This window comes from Balaenoptera physalus (assembly GCF_965194825.1).
Source record: "Balaenoptera physalus genome assembly, chromosome: X".
In the NCBI taxonomy this organism is placed as follows: Eukaryota; Metazoa; Chordata; class Mammalia; order Artiodactyla; family Balaenopteridae; genus Balaenoptera; species Balaenoptera physalus.
In genome coordinates, this window is record NC_138903.1 from 28,203,688 (window position 1) to 28,225,636 (window position 21,949).

The following is a 21,949-nucleotide window of genomic DNA, read 5'->3' on the forward strand; positions in this document are numbered from 1 at the left end:
GGGTTTGTGATATTGGTTGCTACCGCCCTCAGTACACACCCCCCCCCATCTGCATCCCATCATTTCCTACCCCCTGAGAGCACCCTTCCCTGTTCTCCAACCCTTAAAAATGTTTTCATTAGTTATTTCAGTAGAATTTGGGAAAACTCAAATTCTAATCTTGAAATAGCAGTACCCCTGCCAGCTGTGACCACTTCATTCGTTGTGAAAGTGTAGGAAAGTGTAGAGGGAATGCAAGCTATTTCAATACACTAATCCAATTTTCTCCTCCCCCAACCCCAAATGCCTTTCAAATAAAGACCTTTTTTTTGAATCACGTACACCCAAAGCAGACTATTTTTAGTGACTTAAAAGAAGTCATAATTGGGGGATGGGATTTAGAAATGGCTATGTTAGTGGTTCTTGATCAAGGGACTAGAACTACCTCAAAACAGATTCAGTCCCCAAGAGAATAAATGCATAAACAAGTCAAAAGGAAGTAATATAATATATAGTAAGTAGCATTTTGCTCCCGAATCACAGTGCAAAACCGAAGGAAGCTAGGCTGCATCACCTGATTTTCCTGCATTCTCTTTTTCTTACCACTAGAACATCATGAGAGGCTGGTCAAAAGCACACCCACCACTTTTCCAAAGGCAGGACTAGTGAGATGATTTGACAGCTCTAAGAGTATGGAACTGGCGAACCAGAATCTCACCCACATATTATATACCCTATTAAAACCTTTGAAACCTCCGTCACGAAACACCACCTGGATAGTGTCCTAGAAAGAGGCCAATAGGCCAAAGTCAAGTCAGGAAGTCTTTGGAGGAATTGGGGTAGGAGACAAACCACACCCAGCACACTTCCGTGTGGGCAACTGCGCGGTCAGTACCTGAAGAGAAATCATTATATGGGTAGTGGGATTACAGACAGATGCAGTTCTCACAGATGCCTAATTAACAAAATGAGCAGCACAACGAATCACCATTGGGGTAACCAGATTTGAAGTAATTTTCTATTTCAAAACAGATTGTTTAAAAGGGACGACACAGGATGTGAGAAGTGATGAGAAGGGAAGGAAGACTAAAAAAAATACTTCACATACTATTTTTAAAGTTATCTTTGATGTTCTATGTGTTACTTTACACTAAGATGTGGTGGAGGGTAACCAAGTACTTGATGAGGTGAAGTTTCCTTGTAACTTCTGAGAGGGAAGGAGGGAAAGTATATATGCACGTTAAAGATGTAAGAAATATAACAATCAATATCAAGTATTCTATTTAGACCCTAATTTAGACATGCTTATAAAAAAACTGTGAGACCAGTTGGGAAACTTAACACTGGATATTTGATATTATCTTGTAAGGTGTGATAGATGGTGCTTTGATATTATCTTGTAAGGTGTGATAGATGGTGCTTTTTAATAAATGTAAAAAAGTTTATTTACAGATGAGTTGCTAGGATGTCTGGGGGTTTGTTTCAAAATAATGGTGGGGGTGGTGGATGAGAATATAGATGAAATAAGTCTGCTTATATCTGGATAATTTTGGAAGCCGGGTAATGAGTGAGTGGGGGATTACAGGATTCTTCTGTACTTCTGTATGTTTGCAAATTTTCTTATATTTAAAAAATGTAGTGGGAGTGATTTTGACTTTAAATATGCCTAATCATTGAAAATACTATCTACCATAATTCATCTGCAGTATTTTCTGTGCACAAGTTGGGAAGGGTGACTACAGACCCTAGCAAGAGGAAGGTGATTATTTCCCTTTGAAAACCTAACTACAGATGACATAAAGATATAAGAAAATCACTCATTCTTTGGTAAGTGACATATATTAAAGTGGAATGAAAAATGTAAATTTTTAACATATCCCACTTTTATATAAAATTTGCTTATTTATACTTTCACCCAATTTTTAAGTTAGAGTAATGTCCTAATACTTAATAACCCAAATCTAACATTACTACATGTTCTAATAGAAGAACAGAAAAGATTAGGTTTCTAAGACAGCATATTTCAGTCCAGAAATATATGAGTATTGGAACTAGGACTGGTTTGATATTGTAAATCATTTCTAATTACACAGAAAGGATGCAGAATGTAGTGTTTGCTTTTAGTTTAATTTCTCAGGAATCTTTGACTTTCCGAATATGTTCTGTTTGGAGGTACGATGCATGCATAGCCTTTTAAAACGCCTTTGTACAATTTCGCCTCAAAATAATTAAATTCACAGCACACACAGAAATCTAAGAGAGACATGGTATTTACAAGATTTAATAAGTTCTTGCTGTTTTAGGGAAGAAATTGAGCAAATCTTTTACAGTGGGGAAACATGGACAACTGGGTGTCATTATAAACAAAAATTCAGAATTGTTCAGTGTCAAAGCCACTTTTCATGGCTTTAGAAATTAAAATTGAGTCGTCATTCTATCAATCTCTGAATGCTCAAGCCATGCAGAATCTACTTGTATTAAATAATATTTGGGGATGCAAATAACAGAAAAAAATACGCACATCTGGTGAATGAAATCATCATCAGAATTACCTTTTACAATAAGAAAATACTGTTAATAATTCTTTCAGAAAGATACAGTAGTGGTGCAACAGACAGTGCCAAATTTATTTTGATTTTAAAGTAACATTTCAATTGTCATTTTTCTCTACGGATATACAGACACACACTGTAACAACTCGTTCAAAGTCTGGACAATGACTACAATATTAAAATAAATCAATTTAAACTATAAGGGGACATCTTCACATTCCAGGGTACATCACTGATATTTTCAAAGGACAATTTTTCTATGCCTTATATTCTTGCTTTTTGTTTATACTGTCAAAAACATTAAATTACCTTTTAAAATACTATATAAAATCGAGTTGCCACAGAAAGTTGGAATATGAACCCCCTAGATAACTGGGACAAAGCAATGTCAAAACTGAAGGAAACATTGATCTCTTATAATAAGTACTGAAACTGAGACCAGCTCCTTAAAAGTTATTAAACTGCTCATCACACTCCCATTTCTTCAGGGAAATAAACAAATTAGCAACACTTTCCCCACCATCATTAATCTGCTCTAAAACTACCTTTTCTACAACGCATTTCTTTTGTTTATTTAAATTGCCGTGCCTCTGTACTCTCTCAAACAAGGTCATTATTTGAAACATTTTACAGTGCTTAGAAAGTTTCTGACTCCTCTTTTACCACTTTAAACTTTTAAGAACTACTTCAAAATGTAAGGGGCAATGTACTTTAACAAAATGACAAAGGTGCTTTCTAAAAACCCAGTTTACAAAACAGTGAAATAATGTAAAATGTACAGTCAGCTCTGTGTGTTCCCAGATACATCAAACTGGTTGTATTTTAAGAAAAAACCTTTTTTTTTTTTTTTTAACTAGAAACAAGAAGTGCACCAACTGATCCTAAAAGCATAGGCACCTCAGCAGCCAGATCCTTTTGAAAAGGCATCTTGAAAGTTGACTGAATTCTTGTTCAAACTTGTCATAGGCAAGAAGTAGTCTATATATGGGACACAGTTAAATATATCAAATTTATCAGTGTCAAATAATTTTGCTTATTTTGAAAACTGAATACAGCCTATGTTGGCGTATGAAACTTGAGCACAACCAGAAATGGACATATACAAAACTTCCTTAAAAATCAATCTCTGATGTCTCAGACCCCACCCTCTACACCTATCAAATAGACTGATTTCTCATTTTTCCTGGCAGGTGAAAACAATGATTTACTAGCTCTATCACCAAAGGACTGGAACCATGCATCTACTGTGTGATAGCAGTTCAGTAATCTGGATGTATGTTCATGCAATAGTTTTAAAGTCATCTACATGGTTTTAATAAAGCATCAAACTGTTTTCATACATGCTACTTTCATTCTCAACTGACAACTGCCAAATTAATTGCTGCCACTTCAGCATATCACTAAGAATACTGGGTAAACCTTTAGCTAGAACATCAAGCAATATATGTATTTTTCCCCTAAATTGTTACTTAATACCAAGTGGGGTTGACCATCACTAAAGAGATATGAAACCATACAAAGGCAAAAGCATCGGCATATTACAGAACAGGAGGACTGATACTTATTGGAGACTGACAGACACCAGTGCTACTACGAAAGCCTTTAAAGAATGAATGCTGTTTTCGGGTCAATGCTTTTAAGCCCATCTGCTTTCTCACCTTTATTTTCACAGTTTTGCCACAGTTGTTATATGAGAGATGTTTTATCAGTGTAATTACATAGCCACGCTGACTTTGTGAAACAAGTAGATATTCTTCAGGACATTTTCCACATATGAAAAAATGTTTTCAAAGCTGCAGGTACAGTGTGAAATTATGATTTTGATGATAAGCTATGATAAGGTATTATGCCTTTGGTTTCATTATGCTATTAAGTGCAGCTTGTTTTTCCAGGTCTGCCAGAGATTACTGCTAAATTAGCATACAATGACAGCTTGAAGCTTGTGTGTGTGTGTGTGTGTGTGTGTGTGTGTGTGGTAGAGAGAGGGAGAGAGAGGAGAGAAAGGAGAGAAGAGAGAGAAGGGGGACAGCTGGTATGGGAGAGTATATACCCCTCAGGTTATATAACCTGAGGCAAAATCCTTTAGGATTAGCAAACCTACCAATTTTATTGCTGTTTATATTTACCCAAATAGGGGGAAGATTCCAAAATCCAATTCTGAGCTTGGAAGAAAAGTCAACAATGGTAAAGACCTTAATTCAGTGTCCTATTAATAATTTTCTAGTGGTGCACTTTAGTAAGCGATTTTATATGTCTTCAGTTATTTACACCCTAAAGTTCTAGTTTCATAAATAAGGAGTGCTTTAGTATCACCTGAACTGTCTGAACAAACTCAATATCATCTCTGAATACAGTATTGTTACATTTTAAAAGTTCTTAGTTTCAAAGTCCGTTGTATTCACCTTTCTCTCAGTCGTATTTCTTGACTAGCCTTCTCTTCCTCCCCAAATAATGCAGTGTGCAACTTTATATTGGCCAACTATAATTTTCCTCACACTATTTTGTTAACATATGTGCAAATATATCTTTATTGAACAACTAATATTAATTTTTTTCAGCTAAGTTAGGGTTATGGCACAAAGTATCATCTGTGCTGTAAACATCATGGACTCATCGCGAATTGGAAGGAGGGGGAAAAAGGCTCTAGGGACTGCAAACATTTCTTATAGAACCACAGCTGAGCTCAAGATTCCAAGTGGATTTTGGAATGGATTTACATTCAGCATACATTCACTGTGCTATTGGCAAAGCGCAGTTTTACCAGAAGGTCATTCATAAAATCATAATTTGTAAGGACTTGTTCGTTATTTTAAAAACCAGTGGCCTAATAAAAGCATGCAGTAACTTAAAAAATATATCTATTATGCGGCGTAATTAGGTCTTAGTTACCAGTGTTGGTATAGCTTGATGAATCACTGTACAAGCAAAAGGGATCTTATTACCTCCGATTGTACTTTCGAACAAAGGGCACGATATGCCTAATTCCTGACTGCTACAAATCACATTTTAAAACATTTTGTTTGTGTGTTTGAAATCACCCCTGAAAAAAGCAGCAATTACAAATACCCTTGTTATTTTGCCCCCCAGAAAACCATGCTCTGGTTGCTTTTCCCTGTCCTTCTCTTCTGTCGGAGCAACAGGAAGAAGCCTGGGGAGCCTGGGTTTTCCAGAGAGCTGTGACCAGGTAAGTCTGCTCTGGCAATTCACAGTTTGTCTGCATAAACTGTAACATGTCACATCATGAATCAAAGTTCTAGTTTATAAAATAAGGGTAACTTATTTTATAAGTAACTTTAACAGCAGTAACTTTAACAATTGGGGTTGCACAGAAGAGCTCTTGACTTCTCTGTGTACATTCTTTCAGGAGTGAATCCTTTCCCCATTTCAAGTATCCCTTTCTATCTCTAACTCTGCAGTGAGTTAAGAAAGGGGGAAAAAACCCTCCCCATTTTCCCTTTATTGAGCACAAGCGGCTGCCTTGTCCCCCCCCCCCCCACCATGTTATCTGAAATGAAAAGGCTGGGCAGATGTACAGATTCCCCAGGTCTCCTTTGCTTCTAATGGGTGCTCAAAGTTTCACTCTCAACCTAGTGCAGACTCTTGGGAATTCAAGTGTACCGTGGCATCTCACACTGCTCACAGCGATTTAGTGCGGGGTGGTTCAGAAAGGTGCAGCTATCACAATTCCATGGAGCCCCTTCATAGTCTTCATCTCGGGGTTGTGTCCGAGGACTCTGTTTGGAGCTACCTGGATGCTCTGAAAGCAGTTAGGAATAAAAGAGAGAAAACAGAAAATACAGTGAATTTTTTTCTAAGTATAATCCAAATGGAAATTAAAAATTACCCCCCAAAAGCAAGGAAAGTGGTATTGTGAAATGAGAAAGCCAAGTAGTATACGTAGCTACTAGAAATGTAGAACTAAATAGTAAGTTTATGATATATTTTCTACTTTGTTCTCAACAATTTACTTTTTTCCTACAAGAAGTAGACAGAAGTCCAGCACAGACTACCTTCCAAGTTCGTTATCTCTAGATAGTGGATAGTTATGCTATATTCCAGCCAAATGGAAAAAAATGAGAAATGTTATATAGCATGTTAAATTAGTTCTACCTCCTAAGTTTTCCCTCACAAGTTCAGCCCGCCCATGACTCCCACCCCCCCCCCGTAGTACTAGCCATACTATATCAAACATTGATTAAATGTGTGCCTTCTTCCATGAGACTTTCAGCTCCACAATATGCATGTTTTTAATCATAATGACTTATAAGTGGTGTGACAGTTCATAAAAAACATTCTATCATAGGGTGGATGGGTATGTCGATCCTTTGATATCATTAGGGTGGCCACGCCAGTCTTTGAGAAATTAAAAACAGCTGTCCCTGTTTTACAAATCAGGTTTTTCCAGGACCAGAGGTGTAGCTCCAGGAACAATCCAAAGCCCACAATCCTTTACCATTCCCAAATCCCTCCCCTATTTATCTTAAGAGGCTTGTAGTAGTGGCGGGGGCGGGGTGGGGTGGATCTGGCCTTAAGGAACAAAGTCCACCTAGGAGAAGCTTGCATTTCTCCTCCTATGCCTTTGAGATGCCAAAGTTCTAGCTGGTCTACTCCAGGAATGCTTATCTAGGCCATTTTTAAAATGCAAATTTCAAAGGTAACTAACTCTTATCAATAAGAAAAAATAAAGGGGGGGGCTAGGTCACTTGGAATTTGGCTTGTCAAGGACAAATACAAATCTTAAGTGTCTTCTCTATAAATATTAGTAAAAAAGGTTTAACCATCTAAATAGGTGACCTTGATTTGTTCAATCTGCCAGAAACCCAATTTGAATCCAAACTCTTTTGTAAGTGGTGGGTTTCATATTATCGTACCTGGTTCCTGGCTGAAATTTTGGCATGGGAAGTACTGGGTCGCTGTGTCTGTTTGGATGTATGTATATATGTACTGATTTTGGTAACACCACATACCTACAATCTATAAAAGAGCTCTATTTAATTGGCTTCAATGAAATTAAGTGCTTATATAAATACTCAGAAATATAAAAGAAAACAAACCAAATGAATTTCAGGACCATGAATTTCAGGACCATGATCTAGGATTAATTTTAATGAATGAAAACAAGTTTAAGTTTGTTGGTTTAATGAATACAGACCATACAGTCATCAACATGAACTTTTATTGTACCTAGGTTGACTAGAAGTCAAATAAGATGTTACTATTCCTGTTACAAAATTTGTCAGCAAGAAAATAAGTTGATATGATGAAACTTTAAAGGTAAATGAGATGAGAGTTTTTAGGTGAACTCTTTAGGAATAATGTTTTAGGACTGCCTACACGGAACAGTTCTCCAGATTTTTGGTAACTTGAAACTGCTAAATTAAGCGATGGTCGGAATTCACTGAATATTCAGATCATTTCCAAATAAGATACTAGAACATCAGCTGCTAAACAAGTCTGTTTGAGTTCACTGGACATGTCTTGGGACCCACTAAAGAAAGAAATTAATTAGGTTATTAAAGAAAGAGATTAGGATATGTTCATAGTTCATCATACCAGCATTTCCTGATTGGCAAACAGTTCATAATTACTTCTTAGCTTTTGCTAGAAACTAAGGCTTTAAGGTTAAGAATTCTAATTAAAATATGTAAGTACTAAAAACTAGTAAGGAAAAACATCCTTGTATGCAAGGAAAAAGAAGGTGCATAAAGAATGAAAATGTGTTTTGTTAAGGGAATAGAAAGTAATTTTGTCATAAAGCTGGTTATTTCTAAATGGGAAAGAAAATAAGGGAGAAATTAATACGAATATAGAAAGTTGTAGAAGGTTTGTGAGAAAAAAATCTTTAGAAAGGAATTCTATGGGTGGTCAGGACTAAGATTAAATTTAATTGAGTGTGGGAGGGAGACGCAAGAGGGAGGAGACATGGGGATATATGTATATGTATAGCTGATTTGCTTTGTTATAAAGCAGAAACTAACACACCATTGTAAAGCAGTTATGCTCCAATAAAGATGTTAAAAAAAAAAGTACACTAAGAGGAAATCTTAAAAAAAAAAAAAAAGAAAAAATTTAATTGAGTACATAAACTTTAATGTTAAAGGGAAAGTGGTGCAAAACCTGAACTTGGTTATCTCTCTGTTAAGAGTACAAACTTTTCTTATAATATTAATCTGCGTTTGATAACATATTGTAAAGTCCAGAACTCTCAAGTTCAAGTTGTTTTTTATTTATTTACTTGGCCTTGTTTTCTAGATACTGTTAGAGGAATCTGTCCCATATGGTGGCCACTAGAAATGCAGCCACTCTGAATTGAGATGTGCTCTAAGTGTAAAATATACACCGTATTTGGAAGATTTAGTATGAAATAAAGAATGTAAAAGAAAATACCTCACTAATTTTATATTGATTTCATAGTGAAATGTTATTTCACTTTTCTCTTTTACTTTGGCTAATAGAAAATTTAAAATTATGTACGTGGCTTCAACTGTATTTCTGTTGGACAGCACAGCCTTAGAAACTCAGTAGAGAGTAATTTCTTAAGGGAAAAAAAAGGTTGGTCTTTACTTATGAGAACTCTACATGGGTTAACACGTGTGTTTGGACATTTTGCACAAACTCCAGACACACAAGTACAAACCATCTGCAGCTGCTGCCTGGGCGTCGTGGATGTCCTCCTGTACTTTGGAGGTCACGCTAATCCTTCGGGCTTTCCTCTCAACTGTGCAGGTGTCTGATGAGTCTGCACGAGAAGAAGCAGAGCCAGGAAGAAGGGATCAAGCTGTTCATTAGAAGAGCGGACAGGCTCACAAGGACCTTTCACAGAACACACCCAGTTGAGTATTTACTCTATTACCTCATGCTACCTTTCGTTCTCCCATGAAGGCAAGTGCCATATTTAATACTGCTTTTACAACCTATCCAGAGCAGTGGATAAGGTTGTATCCACTTTTTCCATCCTCTCTAATTACTTGGAATAAATGACTTATTTCACCAGTTTCCCACTTTCTAGTGAGTTAGGGGTGCAAACTCAGTATAATTAAATGTCAATATGAACCCAAAATTTGGGAGATTATACTTTAGCAATTCCCTGATTAAGCAGTACTTACTAGAAAATTATGGGTTTCAAGTACACTACCCATATAAGGCTAACCAAAGAACACATTGCATTAATGTTAACAGTAAACCATAGCATTTTATAAAGAACAAAAATAGCAGTAATCGAAAAATCAGAACCAACTCAAAGTAATACTATATACTGATAATACATACTCCCCAATCTTTTCATAAATTCCAGTTACCTGTGTGTGCAAAAGCCCAGTAGACACTTCACAACATGGACTGCAGGCACACCAATTTCTTGCTAGAATACTGTTTCTATTAATTTATAGGTTGTTAGTAAGTAGTGTTTTGTATTAAGTAAAAACAAAAAGATGGCAGACTTCATATGATTTACCCTTAAGAACCAAAGAAAGATCTTATATTTTGTAATCAGTTCTGAGCCCATAAGCAGTCCTCTAGTACAACCTACCTTTGGAAATCAGTGCTCCACAATCCTAAGCATGGGGCTTAGGCATTTAAAAACACTGTTATCATCAGAGTAAAACAAAAGCAGAGTGAACATCTTAGGCTCCAGAGAATAGAATAAGGTAAAGTTCTACTTCTTAGATCTGTTAACCACTTTTATAGCATCACATACCTCCTCCTCACTGACTCTTACAACAACCCTGTACAGAAGCACCTCTCTGGATCTGAACAAGGTCAGGTGGCCAAGACAACCAGGACCAGTGCTCAAGTTGTACCACACCAAGGTCAGTGCTTTCGCCACTATGAGTTACCAATGTCAAGGTTGGGGCTGGGGGGGTGGGGGGATGACGACTTTCTGAATCAGCTGAGGGAGCTTATTACACACACACTTGCGTTGCTTAACTACAAAGTCTAGTCCAAAAAGATTTCTCAGTCTCCCTTTCTGTCTTTCCTTCTTTCTCTCACTCTAATTATCACACTTATTATTCAGATAAACATCTATATTCCACTTGGATATTCTAGGTCTTCTGCATTTCCATATGAATTTCAGAATCAGCTTATTAATTTCTACCAAAAAAAGAAAAAAACAGTTAAATCTGGTATTGCATCAATATGAAAAGAATAGGTACCTTAATAAAATTGATTTATTAACAGACATGGTTTATTACTATTTATTTAGGTCTTCTTTGGCAGTGTTTTATAATAGTCAATGTACATATCTGGTTAAATTTATTAATAAGTGTCATTTTTTGGATGGTATTGTAATTATCCTTTTATTTCCACTTTCCAATTGTTGGCTAATATGGTTTTTGGATCCTGACCTTATATCCCAAAACCTTGTTAAATTCACTTATTAGTTCTAACAGTTGTTTTTTGGTATCCTTAGATTTTCTTTGCAAATAATCATGTCATCTGAATTTTATCAGATGTTTTTCAGTTATCTAATGAAATGATCATATGCTTTTTCTCCTTTACTTTCTTAATAATTGCATTCCTGAGGCTAAACCCAATTTGATCATGATGTATTATCTATCTGTCTGTCTATCTTTTTTTTATATAGTGAGTACTTTATTAAGTTTTTTATGTTATGAGGGTTATTGATCTGTAACTTTGTTTTCTTTCGGGGAGGTAGGTAATGTCTATCGGGTTTTAGAATCAGGGTCCTGCTGGCTACATAAAGAAAATCGGAAGCTTTCCTTCCTCCTCTATTTTCTCAGAGTTTGTATGATTGATTGGCATTATCTCTTCCTTAAATATTTGATAGAATTCACCCACTGGTGCAACCATCTGGGTCTAAAGTTTTCTTTCTGGGAAAACTTTTGATAATGGATTCAATTCCTTTAATTACATATATAACTAGTTATATTTTCCCTTTTCATCTTGTTCTCAGTAGTGGTAGGATACATTTTTCAAGGAATGTGTCCATTTCATCTACAGTGTTGAGTTTATTGGCATAAAGATGTTCACTGCATTCCCTTAAGAGAGAGAGAATCTTTCATTGCTGATTTTGGTAATCTGTTATTCTTCTTCTTCTAGATCAGTCAACCTGAGAGTTTACTGATTTTCTGTTTATTTGTATTTTCTGTCTCATTGATGTTTCTTATATTTTCTTTCTTTCACTTACCTTGTTCTTTTCTATATTCTTAGGGTAGAATTTTATGTCACTGACATTAGATCTCCTTGTCTTATATGAGCATTTCAGGCTATAAATTTCCTTCTAAGCACTACTTTAACTGTTGTAAAGAAAAGAATTTGGCCTTGCTCAAAGAAAGCTCTAGCTTTGTCCCCAGCTCCTGGAAGATAACCTCTAAAATCTTGCAATTTCTCAAGAGACAGGAGTGTCCTTGTTAATTACGGTGGGCCCTTCAGACCACAGAGTTTATGCTAATAAGGTGGCTCACAGTGGACATATCCCTTAAACAGGGTGATTCCTCCCACAGCCCTTGAATCAATTAACTGGATTACCACTAGGTAATGCTTCCTTAGTAGATACAAATCTGGTACTTGGTAGTGATCCACTAAGATTCTTCTTTGTACCATTTTTAGACAGCAGTAGGCTATTTTAAATGCAGAGCAGTCAAAACATCCATAGTATTGGCTTGGCCGAACAGTTCGTTCGGGTTTTTCTGTAACATATCTTATAGAAAAGCCTGAACGAACTGTTGGCCAACCCAACAGTATTAAACAATAAAAAGAACACGTACTGCATTGCCACCTATAAATGAAATACTTAAAACAAACACTCTGTACCGAGTGTTGAACACAAAGCTGTTCAACCAAACTAAGTAATTTAGGTTAGGTAACATTATTTGTGTAGAATTTTAAATTCTCAGATTAATCAGTTTGATGTGATTTTAAAATGTTACACCCTTAGGTAACTTTTTTTTAAGTAAGGCCTTCTCCAATATTGTATGTCCTCATGATCAACCTACCTTGAGTTCTTTAAACCAAAGAGGATTAAGATATGAAATGCATACTTCATCTCAGTCTTGAGAATTATAAGAATGGAGAAGAAAAAGATTAATTTTTTAAGATACTGAAATGCCAGTTATACATTTGGTACATAAAACTCAAAAGAAAAGATTAATACTACACAGAAATGATTTAATAACAACTATGCAAAAGTGATTCCTCCAAATCTTGGTTATGTAGGATTTACTTTGTCCTTGATGAGAAAACACCTAGTCCCAATCTAATTGTTATGCCTGCCTGTTAAGTACACAAGGATTCTTTTGTGGCCTGTCAGTCAATTAAATAATCGTAGATCTACTGCAGATCAAACTTCCCATTCTAAAATAAGACCTTTAAAATTCCCATTACACTGTAAGAATTATCTTTTAGGACTATAGTTTTTATAATGCTGAGTAAATTTATAATGTTAACTATATTATATACAGTTTCAACTTATTCTGGGGGAAGGGAGACAACATAGCAGAGTAGAAGGACTTGAGCTCACCTGCTCTCACCAAGACACCAAAATCACAACAAACTGCTGAACAACAATCCACAAAAAACAAACACTGGAACCTACCGAAAAAGATATTCTACATCCAAAGGCAAAGAAGAAGCCACAAAGAGATGGGAGGGGCACTTTCACCATATATCAAATCCCATACCCACCAGGTGGGAGACCCACAAACTGAAAAATAATTATATGGCAGAGGTTCTCCCAAAGCAATGAGGGACTGTAAATTGGTATAGCCACTGTGGAAAACAGTAAGAAAGATTTCTCAAAAAACTAAAAATAGAGCTACCCTATGATCCAGCAATCCCACTCCTGGGCATACACCTTGAGAAAACCATAATTCAAAAAGATACATGTACCCCAATGTGCATTGCAGCACTATTTACAATAGCCAGGACATGGAAGCAACCTAAATGTCCATCCACAGAGGAATGGATAAAGAAGATGTGGCACATATATACAATGGAATATTGCTCAGCCATTAAAAAGAATGAAATAATGCCATTTGCAGCAACATGGATGGACCCAGAGATGATCATACTAAGCAAAGTAAGTCTGAGAAAGACAAATATCACTTATATGTGGATTCTCAAAAAAGGGTACAAGTTCACTTATCTACAAAATAGAAATAGAGTTATAGATAGATGTAGAAAACAAACTTACGGTTACCAGGGGTAAGGGGGGGAGGGATAAATTGGGAGGTTGACATAGACACACTACTGTATATAAAATACATAACTAATAAGGACCTACTATATAGCACAGGGAACTCTACTCAATATTCTGTAATTGGCCTATATGGGAAAGTGGCAAAGAATCTAAAAACGAGTGGATATATGTATGTATATAACTGATTCACTTCGCTATACACCTGAAACTAACGCAACATTGTAAATCAACCATACTCCAATAAAAATTAAAAAACAAAAACAAAACTCATGGGGATCGGAAACCAAAAATCTACAACAGATACACACAAAAGGGGAAGAAAAAAGACGTACAAAAAAAATCCAAAACAATTAGTAAAATGGCAATAAGCACATACATATCTATAATTACCTTAAACGTAAAAGGACTGAATGCTCCAACAAGGAGACATTGAATGGATACGAAAACAAGTCCCATGTATATGCTGTCTATAAGAGACCCAATTCAGATCTAGGAACACAAACAGACGGAAAGTGACAGGATGGGAAAAGGTATTCCATGCAAATGGAAATCAAAACAGAGCTGGAGTAGCAATTCTCATATCAGACAAAATAGCCTTTACAATAAAGACTTAAAAGAGACAAAGAAAGACACTACATAATGATCAAGGGATCAATCCCAGAAGAAAATCTAACAATTGTAAGTATCTATGCACCCAACACAGGAGCACCTCAATAAGGCAAATGCTAACAGCCTTCAAAGGAGAAATTAACAGTAACACAATGATAGTGGCAGACTTCAACACCCCACCTACATCAATGGACAGATCATCCACACAGAAAATCAATAAGAAAACACAGGCCTTAAAATGACATATTAGACCAGATGCCCTTAACTGATACTTATAGAGCATTCCATCCAAAAGCAGCAGAATACACATTCTTCTCAAGTGCGCATGGAACGTTCTCCAGGATTGATCACATGCTGGGCACAAAGTGAGCCTCAGTAAATTTAAGAACGTTGAAATGATATCAGCATCTTTTCCAACCACAACACTATGAGATTAGAAATCAACTACAAGAAAAAAACAGCAAAAAACACAAACACGTGGAGGCTAAACAACATGGTACTAAACCACCAGTGGATCACTGAAGAAATCACAAAATGCCTAGGGACAAATGAAAAACAAAGCACGACGATCTAAAACACATGGACGCAGCAAAAGCAGTTCTAAGAGGGAAGTTTATAGCAATACAATCTTAGCTCAGGAAACAAGAAAAATCTCAAATAAACAACCTAACCTTACACCTAAATTAACTTGGAAGAGAACAAACAAAACCTAAAATTAGTAGAGAAAGAAATAATAAAGATCAGAGCAAAAATAAATGAAATAGAGACAAAGAAAAAAACAGAAAAGATCAATGAAACTGAAAGCTGGTTCTTGGAAAAGATAAGCAAAATTGATAAACCTTTAGCCAGACTCATCAAGATAAAGAGGGAGAGGGCTCAAGTCAATAAAACTAGAAATGAAAAAGGAGAAGTTACAATGGACACCACAGAAATACAAAGCACCCTAAGAGACTACTACAAGCAACTCTATGCCAAAAATATGGACATCCTGGAAGAAAGGGACAAATTCTTAGAAAGGTACAATCTCCTAAGACTGAACCAGGAAGAATTAGAAAATATGAACAGACCAATCACAAACACTGAAATCGAAATTGTGATTTTAAAACTCCCAGCAAACAGTCCAGGAGCACATGACTTCACAGGCAAATTCTATCAAACATTTAGAGAAGAGCTAACAAACACCCATCCTTCTCAAACTGTTCCAAAATATAGCAGAGTGAGGAACACTCCCAAACTCATTCTACGAGGCCACCATCACCGTGATACCAAAACCAGACAAAGATGTCACAAAGAAAGAACACTACAGGCCAATATCACTGATGAACATAGGTGCAAAAGTTCTCAACAAACTACTAGCAAACAGAATCCCAACAACACATTAAAAGGATCATACACCATGATCCACTGGGATTTATCCTAGGGATGCAAGGATTCTTCAATATACGCAAATCAATCAGTGTGATACACCACATTAACAAATTGAAGAATAAAAACCATATGATCATCACAATAGATGCAAAAAAAGCTTTTGACAAAATTCAACACCCATGCATGATAAAAACTCTCCAGAAAGTGGGCATAGAGGAAACCTGCCTCAACATTAACAAAGGCCATATATGACAAACCCACAGCAAACATCATTCTCAATGGTGAAAAACTGAAAGCATTTCCTCTAAGATCAGGAACAAGACAAGGATGTCCACTCTCGCCACTTTTATTCAACATAGTTTTGGAAGTCCTAGCCACAGCAATCAGAGAAGAGGAAGAAATAAAAGGAATACAAATTGGAAAAGAACAAGTAAAACTGTCACTGTTTACAGACAACATCATACTATACATAGAAAATCCTAAAGATGCCACAAAACTATTAAGAGCTCATCAATGAATTTGGTGAAGTTGCAGGGTACAAAATTAATACACAGAAATCTGTTGCATTCCTATACATGAACAATGAAAGATCAGAAAGAGAAATTAAGGAAACAATCTCATTTACCATCGCATCAAAAAGAAGAAAATACCTAGGAATAAACCTACCAAAGGAGGCCAAAGACCTTATACTCTGAAAACTATAGGACACTAGTGAATGAAATCAGAGATGACACAGAAAGATGGAAAGACAGACCGTGTTCTTGGATTTGAAGATTCAATACTGTTATAAATGACCACACTACCCAAGGCAATCTACAGATTCAATGCAATCCCTATCAAATTACCAATGACACTTTTCACAGAATTAGAACAACAAATTTTGAAATTTGTATGGAGACACAAAAGACCCCGAATAGCCAAAGCAATCTTGAGGGAAAAAAACGGAGCTGGAGGAATCAGACTCCCTGACTTCAGACTATACTACAAAGCTACAGTAATCAAGACAATATGGTACTGGCACAAAAACAGAAACATAGATCAATGGAACAAGATAGAAAGCCCAGAGATAAACCCACACACCTATGGTCAACTAATCTATGACAAAGGAGGCAAGGATATACAATGGAGAAAAGACAGTCTCTTCAATAAGTGGTGCTGGGAAAACTGGACAGTTACATGTAAAAGAATGAAATTAGAACACTCCCTAACACCATACACAAAAATAAACTCAAAATGGATTAAAGACCTAAATGTAAGACCAGATACTATAAAACTCTTAGAGGAAAACATAGGCAGAACACTCTATGACATAAATCACAGCAGTATGTTTTTGGATCCACCTCCCAGAGTAATGAAAATAAAAACAAACAAACAAAAAAACTCCCAATGGAATCGAATTCAACTTAAAAGGATTTGCACAGCAAAGGAAACCATAAACAAAACAAAAAGTCAACCCCCAGAATGGGAGAAAATATTTGCAAATGATGCAATCGACAAGGGATTAGTCTTCAAAATATACAAACAGCTCATGCAGCTCAATATCAAAAACCAAACAACCCAATCATAAAATGGGCAGAAGACCTAAATAGACATTTCTCCAAAGAAGACATACAGATGGCCAAGAGGCACATGAAAAGATGCTCAACATCAGTGATTATTAGAGAAATGCAAGTCAAAACTACAATGAGATATCATCTCACACCAGTCAGAATGGCCATCATGAAAAAGCCTACAAACAATAAATGCTGGAGAGGATGTGGAGAAAAGGGAACCCTCCTACACTGTTGGTGGGAATGTCAATTGGTACAACCACTGTGGAGAATAGTATGAGGTTCCTTTAAAATCTAAAAATAGAACTACCATATGTTCCAGCAATCCCACTCCTGGGCATATATCTGGAGAAAACCATACTTTGAAAAGGTACATGCACCCCAATGTTCATCGCAGCACTATTTACAATAGCCAAGACATGGAAGCAACGTAAATGCCCATCGACAGAGGAATGGATAAAGAAGGTATGGAAGATGTGGCATATATATATATATATATATATATATATATATATATATATATATATATATATATACAATGGAATATTACTCAGCCATAAAAAAGAATGAAACAACCCCATTTGCAGCAACATGGATGGACTCAGAGATTATCATACTAAGTGAAGTAAGTCAGACAGAAAAAGAGAAATATATGGTATCACTTACATGTGGAATCTAAAAAAATAATACAAATGAACTTATTCACAAAATAGAAACAGACTCACAGACTTCAAAAACAAACTTACAGTTACCAAAGGGGAAAGATGGTGGGGGAGGAATAAATTAGGAGTTTGGGATTAACATATACACGACTATATATAAAACAGATACTCAACAAGGACCTACTTATAGCACAGGGAACTCTACTCAATATTCTGTAATAACCTACATGGGAAAAGAATCTGAAAAAAGAATGGGTATACATATATCATAACAGAACCAAATTCACTGTACACCTGAAACTAACATAACAGTGTAAATCACCTATACAAAATAACAAGTTTTTCAAGTTATTTTTTAAAAAATAAATTGTATATTGTATTTTAGTTACCTTTGACCTCTAGGAGTTATTAATTTTAGTACTTTTTAGAAATTAATGTTTCGGGACATTTTATTATTGCCACAGTAACATCAATAGGGTAACTTTTAAAATGCTATCTCTAATGGAAATTTCTTCAGCTTTTTAGGTGAACTGCCAAGGAATTTTCATATTCATTTCTATGACGTCTGTGACATTTCCCTACTTACCTTTTTTAGGTGGCTTGGGTGGTACAACTGGACCAGGCTCTATGTTGTCATAAAAATTATTCATAGCTTTTGGATCAAAGTTACCTATAAAGAAAATAAAATCAGCAGGCATTTAGGACTCTCTCTCCTGTTATTTGAATTTTTTGTTGAAAATATGGAAATAAAACATGTCAGAAGGGGAACTGTTTTTCCAGGGTTTCAAAACTCATTATACTATCCTACCCTTCTCCCACTGAAATTGTTTTACCATTTTGAGAAAATACCCAAGCAAACTACCACTTCAGTTTCTTTCTACAATGTATCACCTAAAGGAACATTTTTCTAACTATAAAGCTCATCTCTTTACACAGGATTAAGTATGTGGCGCACATAGGGAGGTAAATGAAGAAGAGAAATGAAAGGATGACTGAACTGTTTTCTCTGTTTGTTTTGATTTTAATGAACAAAACCATGAGAAAGCTCACGTTTATGTCTTTCATATTAACCTTAAAATTTTATCCATTATAAATTCAAGTATGGAAGAAGCTAAACATAAATTTACAAAGATTAATCAAGTTGTTATGATATCAGCAGCTCAGGGATTCCTATCTTCAAGAAAAGGAGTATCTTAAATGTTGCCTACAGACTTATCAATAATAAAAGATGATATGCTGCCAATTTCAGAATAACAGAACAATCTCACCTCTCTCAAAATGTTCACTCCCTGATACAGTGTCTGTTTCAGCCCCTTCTCCTGACATGACTCCTGCAAGGTCAGTTTTGATCCAATGCCAACTTTGGGTCCTACCTTCACATCTGTGAACCCATCATTGCAATCTGCCAGTTCGGCATAATTCCAGTTAAGCTTTTAAACTGTATACATGTTTATTTACAGAGGATGATATGTGGTACTGATAGTTCAAATATATTGGATCTCTTGATTTCTAGAACTAATTTTCTCCCCCAACAAAAGTTTTCCTCACCAAAACCAACAACGAAGCTGCTTTTCATCAACTCGCACACTGATCTGTATCTAATCTAAATGCCCTGCCCCCCAAAATGTCTAGATTCCTTCTCTGGCTTAAAAATTTAGGCTGAAAACTCAGTATAAAATTTTTCCAGAGGATGGAGGAGTAGAATTTAGTATAAAACGGATATATTTGGACCCCTTATGAAGGGAGATTTAGAACTGCTTAAGCACCAAAAAGAGCTCTTTATTGCCCAACAGAGACCAAAAACACAGGTCTTCGTTTATAAAACCTCAATAACGAACAGTTTTCCTTGCAGGTACTATACACAAATGTTTTAATCCATTTAGATATGCTATTTTTAAATAATTTTCTGAAAATAATTCCTATGATGGCTCATGAAAGCCACAATGCTATTTAATTTATTAATTAGATCTTTTTATGCTTTAAGATGCTGCATATGTATTTCTTCAATTACTTAAGTTACAGCTGCTGATGATCTAATTTCTAGATCCCATAAGGCTTACTAAAAATATCCTAACTAAATGTTTTAGTGTTTCTTGTTTAGCTTCAAAGAACACATTAAGCAAAAAAACTGATGCAACCTTCTAATATCCTAGCAATAGTTTGTCTACCCCCACACAGTAGTTCTTTCATTGCTTAAAGCTACTAGGCTGTAGAGTCCCCTAGGCTTCTGAAAATAAAACTTCAAGGGTACCCAACCAGATTGCTCAACTTTCACATGGAAATGTGCTTCTGTCTATTGTTCACAGAGTTCCGTATCTTTTTGGTTCCCCCACTTCTACTGTATAATCTTGCCTTAAAATGGCAACGGGGTACTTTACAGTAGAAGCTCTCTTAGCTGCCATAATTAAGAACAGTAAGTGGCGGTGGGGGAGGGGTGGCTGACTAAAACGGAATTCTTAAGAAAAATTACACGCCAACTTTATTATTTATTTATTTAATTTATTTTTGGCTGCGTTGGGTCAGTTGCTGTGCGCGGGCTTTTTTCTAGTTGCGGCGAGCGGGGGCTACCCTTCCTTGCAGTGCGCGGGCTTCTCATTGCGGGGGCTTCTCTTGTTGCGGGGCATGGGCTCTAGAGTGCAGGCTCAGCAGTTGTGGCGCACGGGCTTAGTTGCTCCGTGGCATGTGGGATCTTCCCGGACCGGGGCTCGAACCCGTGTCCCCTGCATTGGCAGGCGGATTCTTAACCACTGTGCCACCAGGGAAGCCCAGGCCAACTTTAATGTAACGAAACATATAAACATAGCAAGATTTTAATGTTGGACCAAGACCTTTTCTTTATGTATCTGTTGACCAGACTTCTATATTGTCTTTCTTAAATTAACTACACCCATCATGATGATCTAAAGTGGGGATGGGCAAACTTTTTCTGTAAAGGGCCAGATAATAAAAGTTTTAGGCTTTGTGGACCTGTAATACAGTTGTAAGCCCTCAACTGCTGTTGAAACACAAAAGCAGCCCCAGACAATATGCAGACAAATAGGTCTGGCTATGTTCCACTAAAACTATTTACAGAAACAGAGAGCAGGCTAGTTTGCTGCACCCTGATCTATAATTCCCTGTTTTGATTTTAGAATGGAGCAAAAAAGATACTTTAAGAACATTTAATTTGAGAATAGAATCCTCTTAGATTTTTGATTTACCTCTGCAACCCTTTTCAGTTGTTTTCACCCATATCTAATTCACAGTCCCTATATATATTTTTTAAGTGTTTGCCTTTGAGTCTTTAAAAAGCAGTTGCCTATGGCTTTTATAGAAAGAGCAGCTTCTCCTGCATTCATGTCAGTTTTGAAAACATTATGCCAGTTACAATACTTCTGTAATTTAAACGGGTTTAAAAACAGGCACAACTGACTCTTGGTAAGCAGACAATTCAGCTGATGCGAGCAATAGTACAGAGACGTGCCAGAATGCAGCCTCCTGGCTGCGTATTTTACAGAGGGAAATGAAGAATATCTCTAACCTGGTGAGTTGGGTAAATCAAAGTCAATTAAGAGAGCTTCTACTGTAGTACACTTCTATAAGAGAGCCAAAAAAAACCCAAAAACAAAATATCTAAGATAGAGTTGAATGTTTTCATGTAACAGATAACATAAAAAACCGCATATGAAATTTATTTTTAAAATGAGAAATCTGATGTTCTGATTTGGGATCCCTATTTTTACAGATATCTTAGATGACTATCACATAATATAAATCTACTAAGTTTTAGAATTAAACCCCAGCAATTTATAAAATATTCACAGTAAATGACTAAAAGAGGATAAATACAGAGTAACAACATAAAACAGTCTAAATGGTAAGAACTTAATGATGAAGTTGCCAAAGTAATACTATTTTTTGATCGCCCAAATCTGATCTATGACCATGGAGTAAGGGATCTCTTTACCAGGACTGTGATCTTTTAAGAGAGAGTTTTTATCCATTATTTCTGTAAAACCAAAATGATTGCTATTTAAGCAGCTTAAAACACCACACTATTACTTATGGTTTACCAAATAATCAAGTCTATAC

At 36.1% G+C, this 21,949-nt stretch overlaps 1 protein-coding gene and 1 long non-coding RNA gene across 8 annotated transcripts in view; one reads left to right on the top strand and one right to left on the bottom strand.

The window, feature by feature from the left end:
• Nucleotides 1-2,579: 2,579 nt before the first annotated feature.
• The window catches only part of TAB3 (TGF-beta activated kinase 1 (MAP3K7) binding protein 3), a 117,327-nt gene continuing 97,957 nt past the window's right edge, over nucleotides 2,580-21,949 (bottom strand). For 4 of the 7 annotated variants that reach the window (XM_082446466.1, XM_082446463.1, XM_082446461.1 and 1 more), the window contains 3 exons: nucleotides 18,465-18,548; nucleotides 9,169-9,270; nucleotides 2,580-6,288 (listed from right to left, as the gene is read on the bottom strand). In XM_082446466.1, the coding sequence (XP_082302592.1) occupies nucleotides 6,140-6,288; nucleotides 9,169-9,270; nucleotides 18,465-18,548 (335 nt within the window). In that variant the 3' untranslated portion in view covers nucleotides 2,580-6,139. The other 3 variants (XM_082446465.1, XM_082446464.1, XR_014258761.1) reach the window with 3 other exon arrangements.
• Nucleotides 5,639-21,942, top strand: LOC309652636. Its single transcript, XR_014258827.1, has 4 exons — nucleotides 5,639-5,715; nucleotides 9,258-9,363; nucleotides 10,264-10,339; nucleotides 19,177-21,942. It is a non-coding gene; the product is annotated as an uncharacterized lncRNA (long non-coding RNA).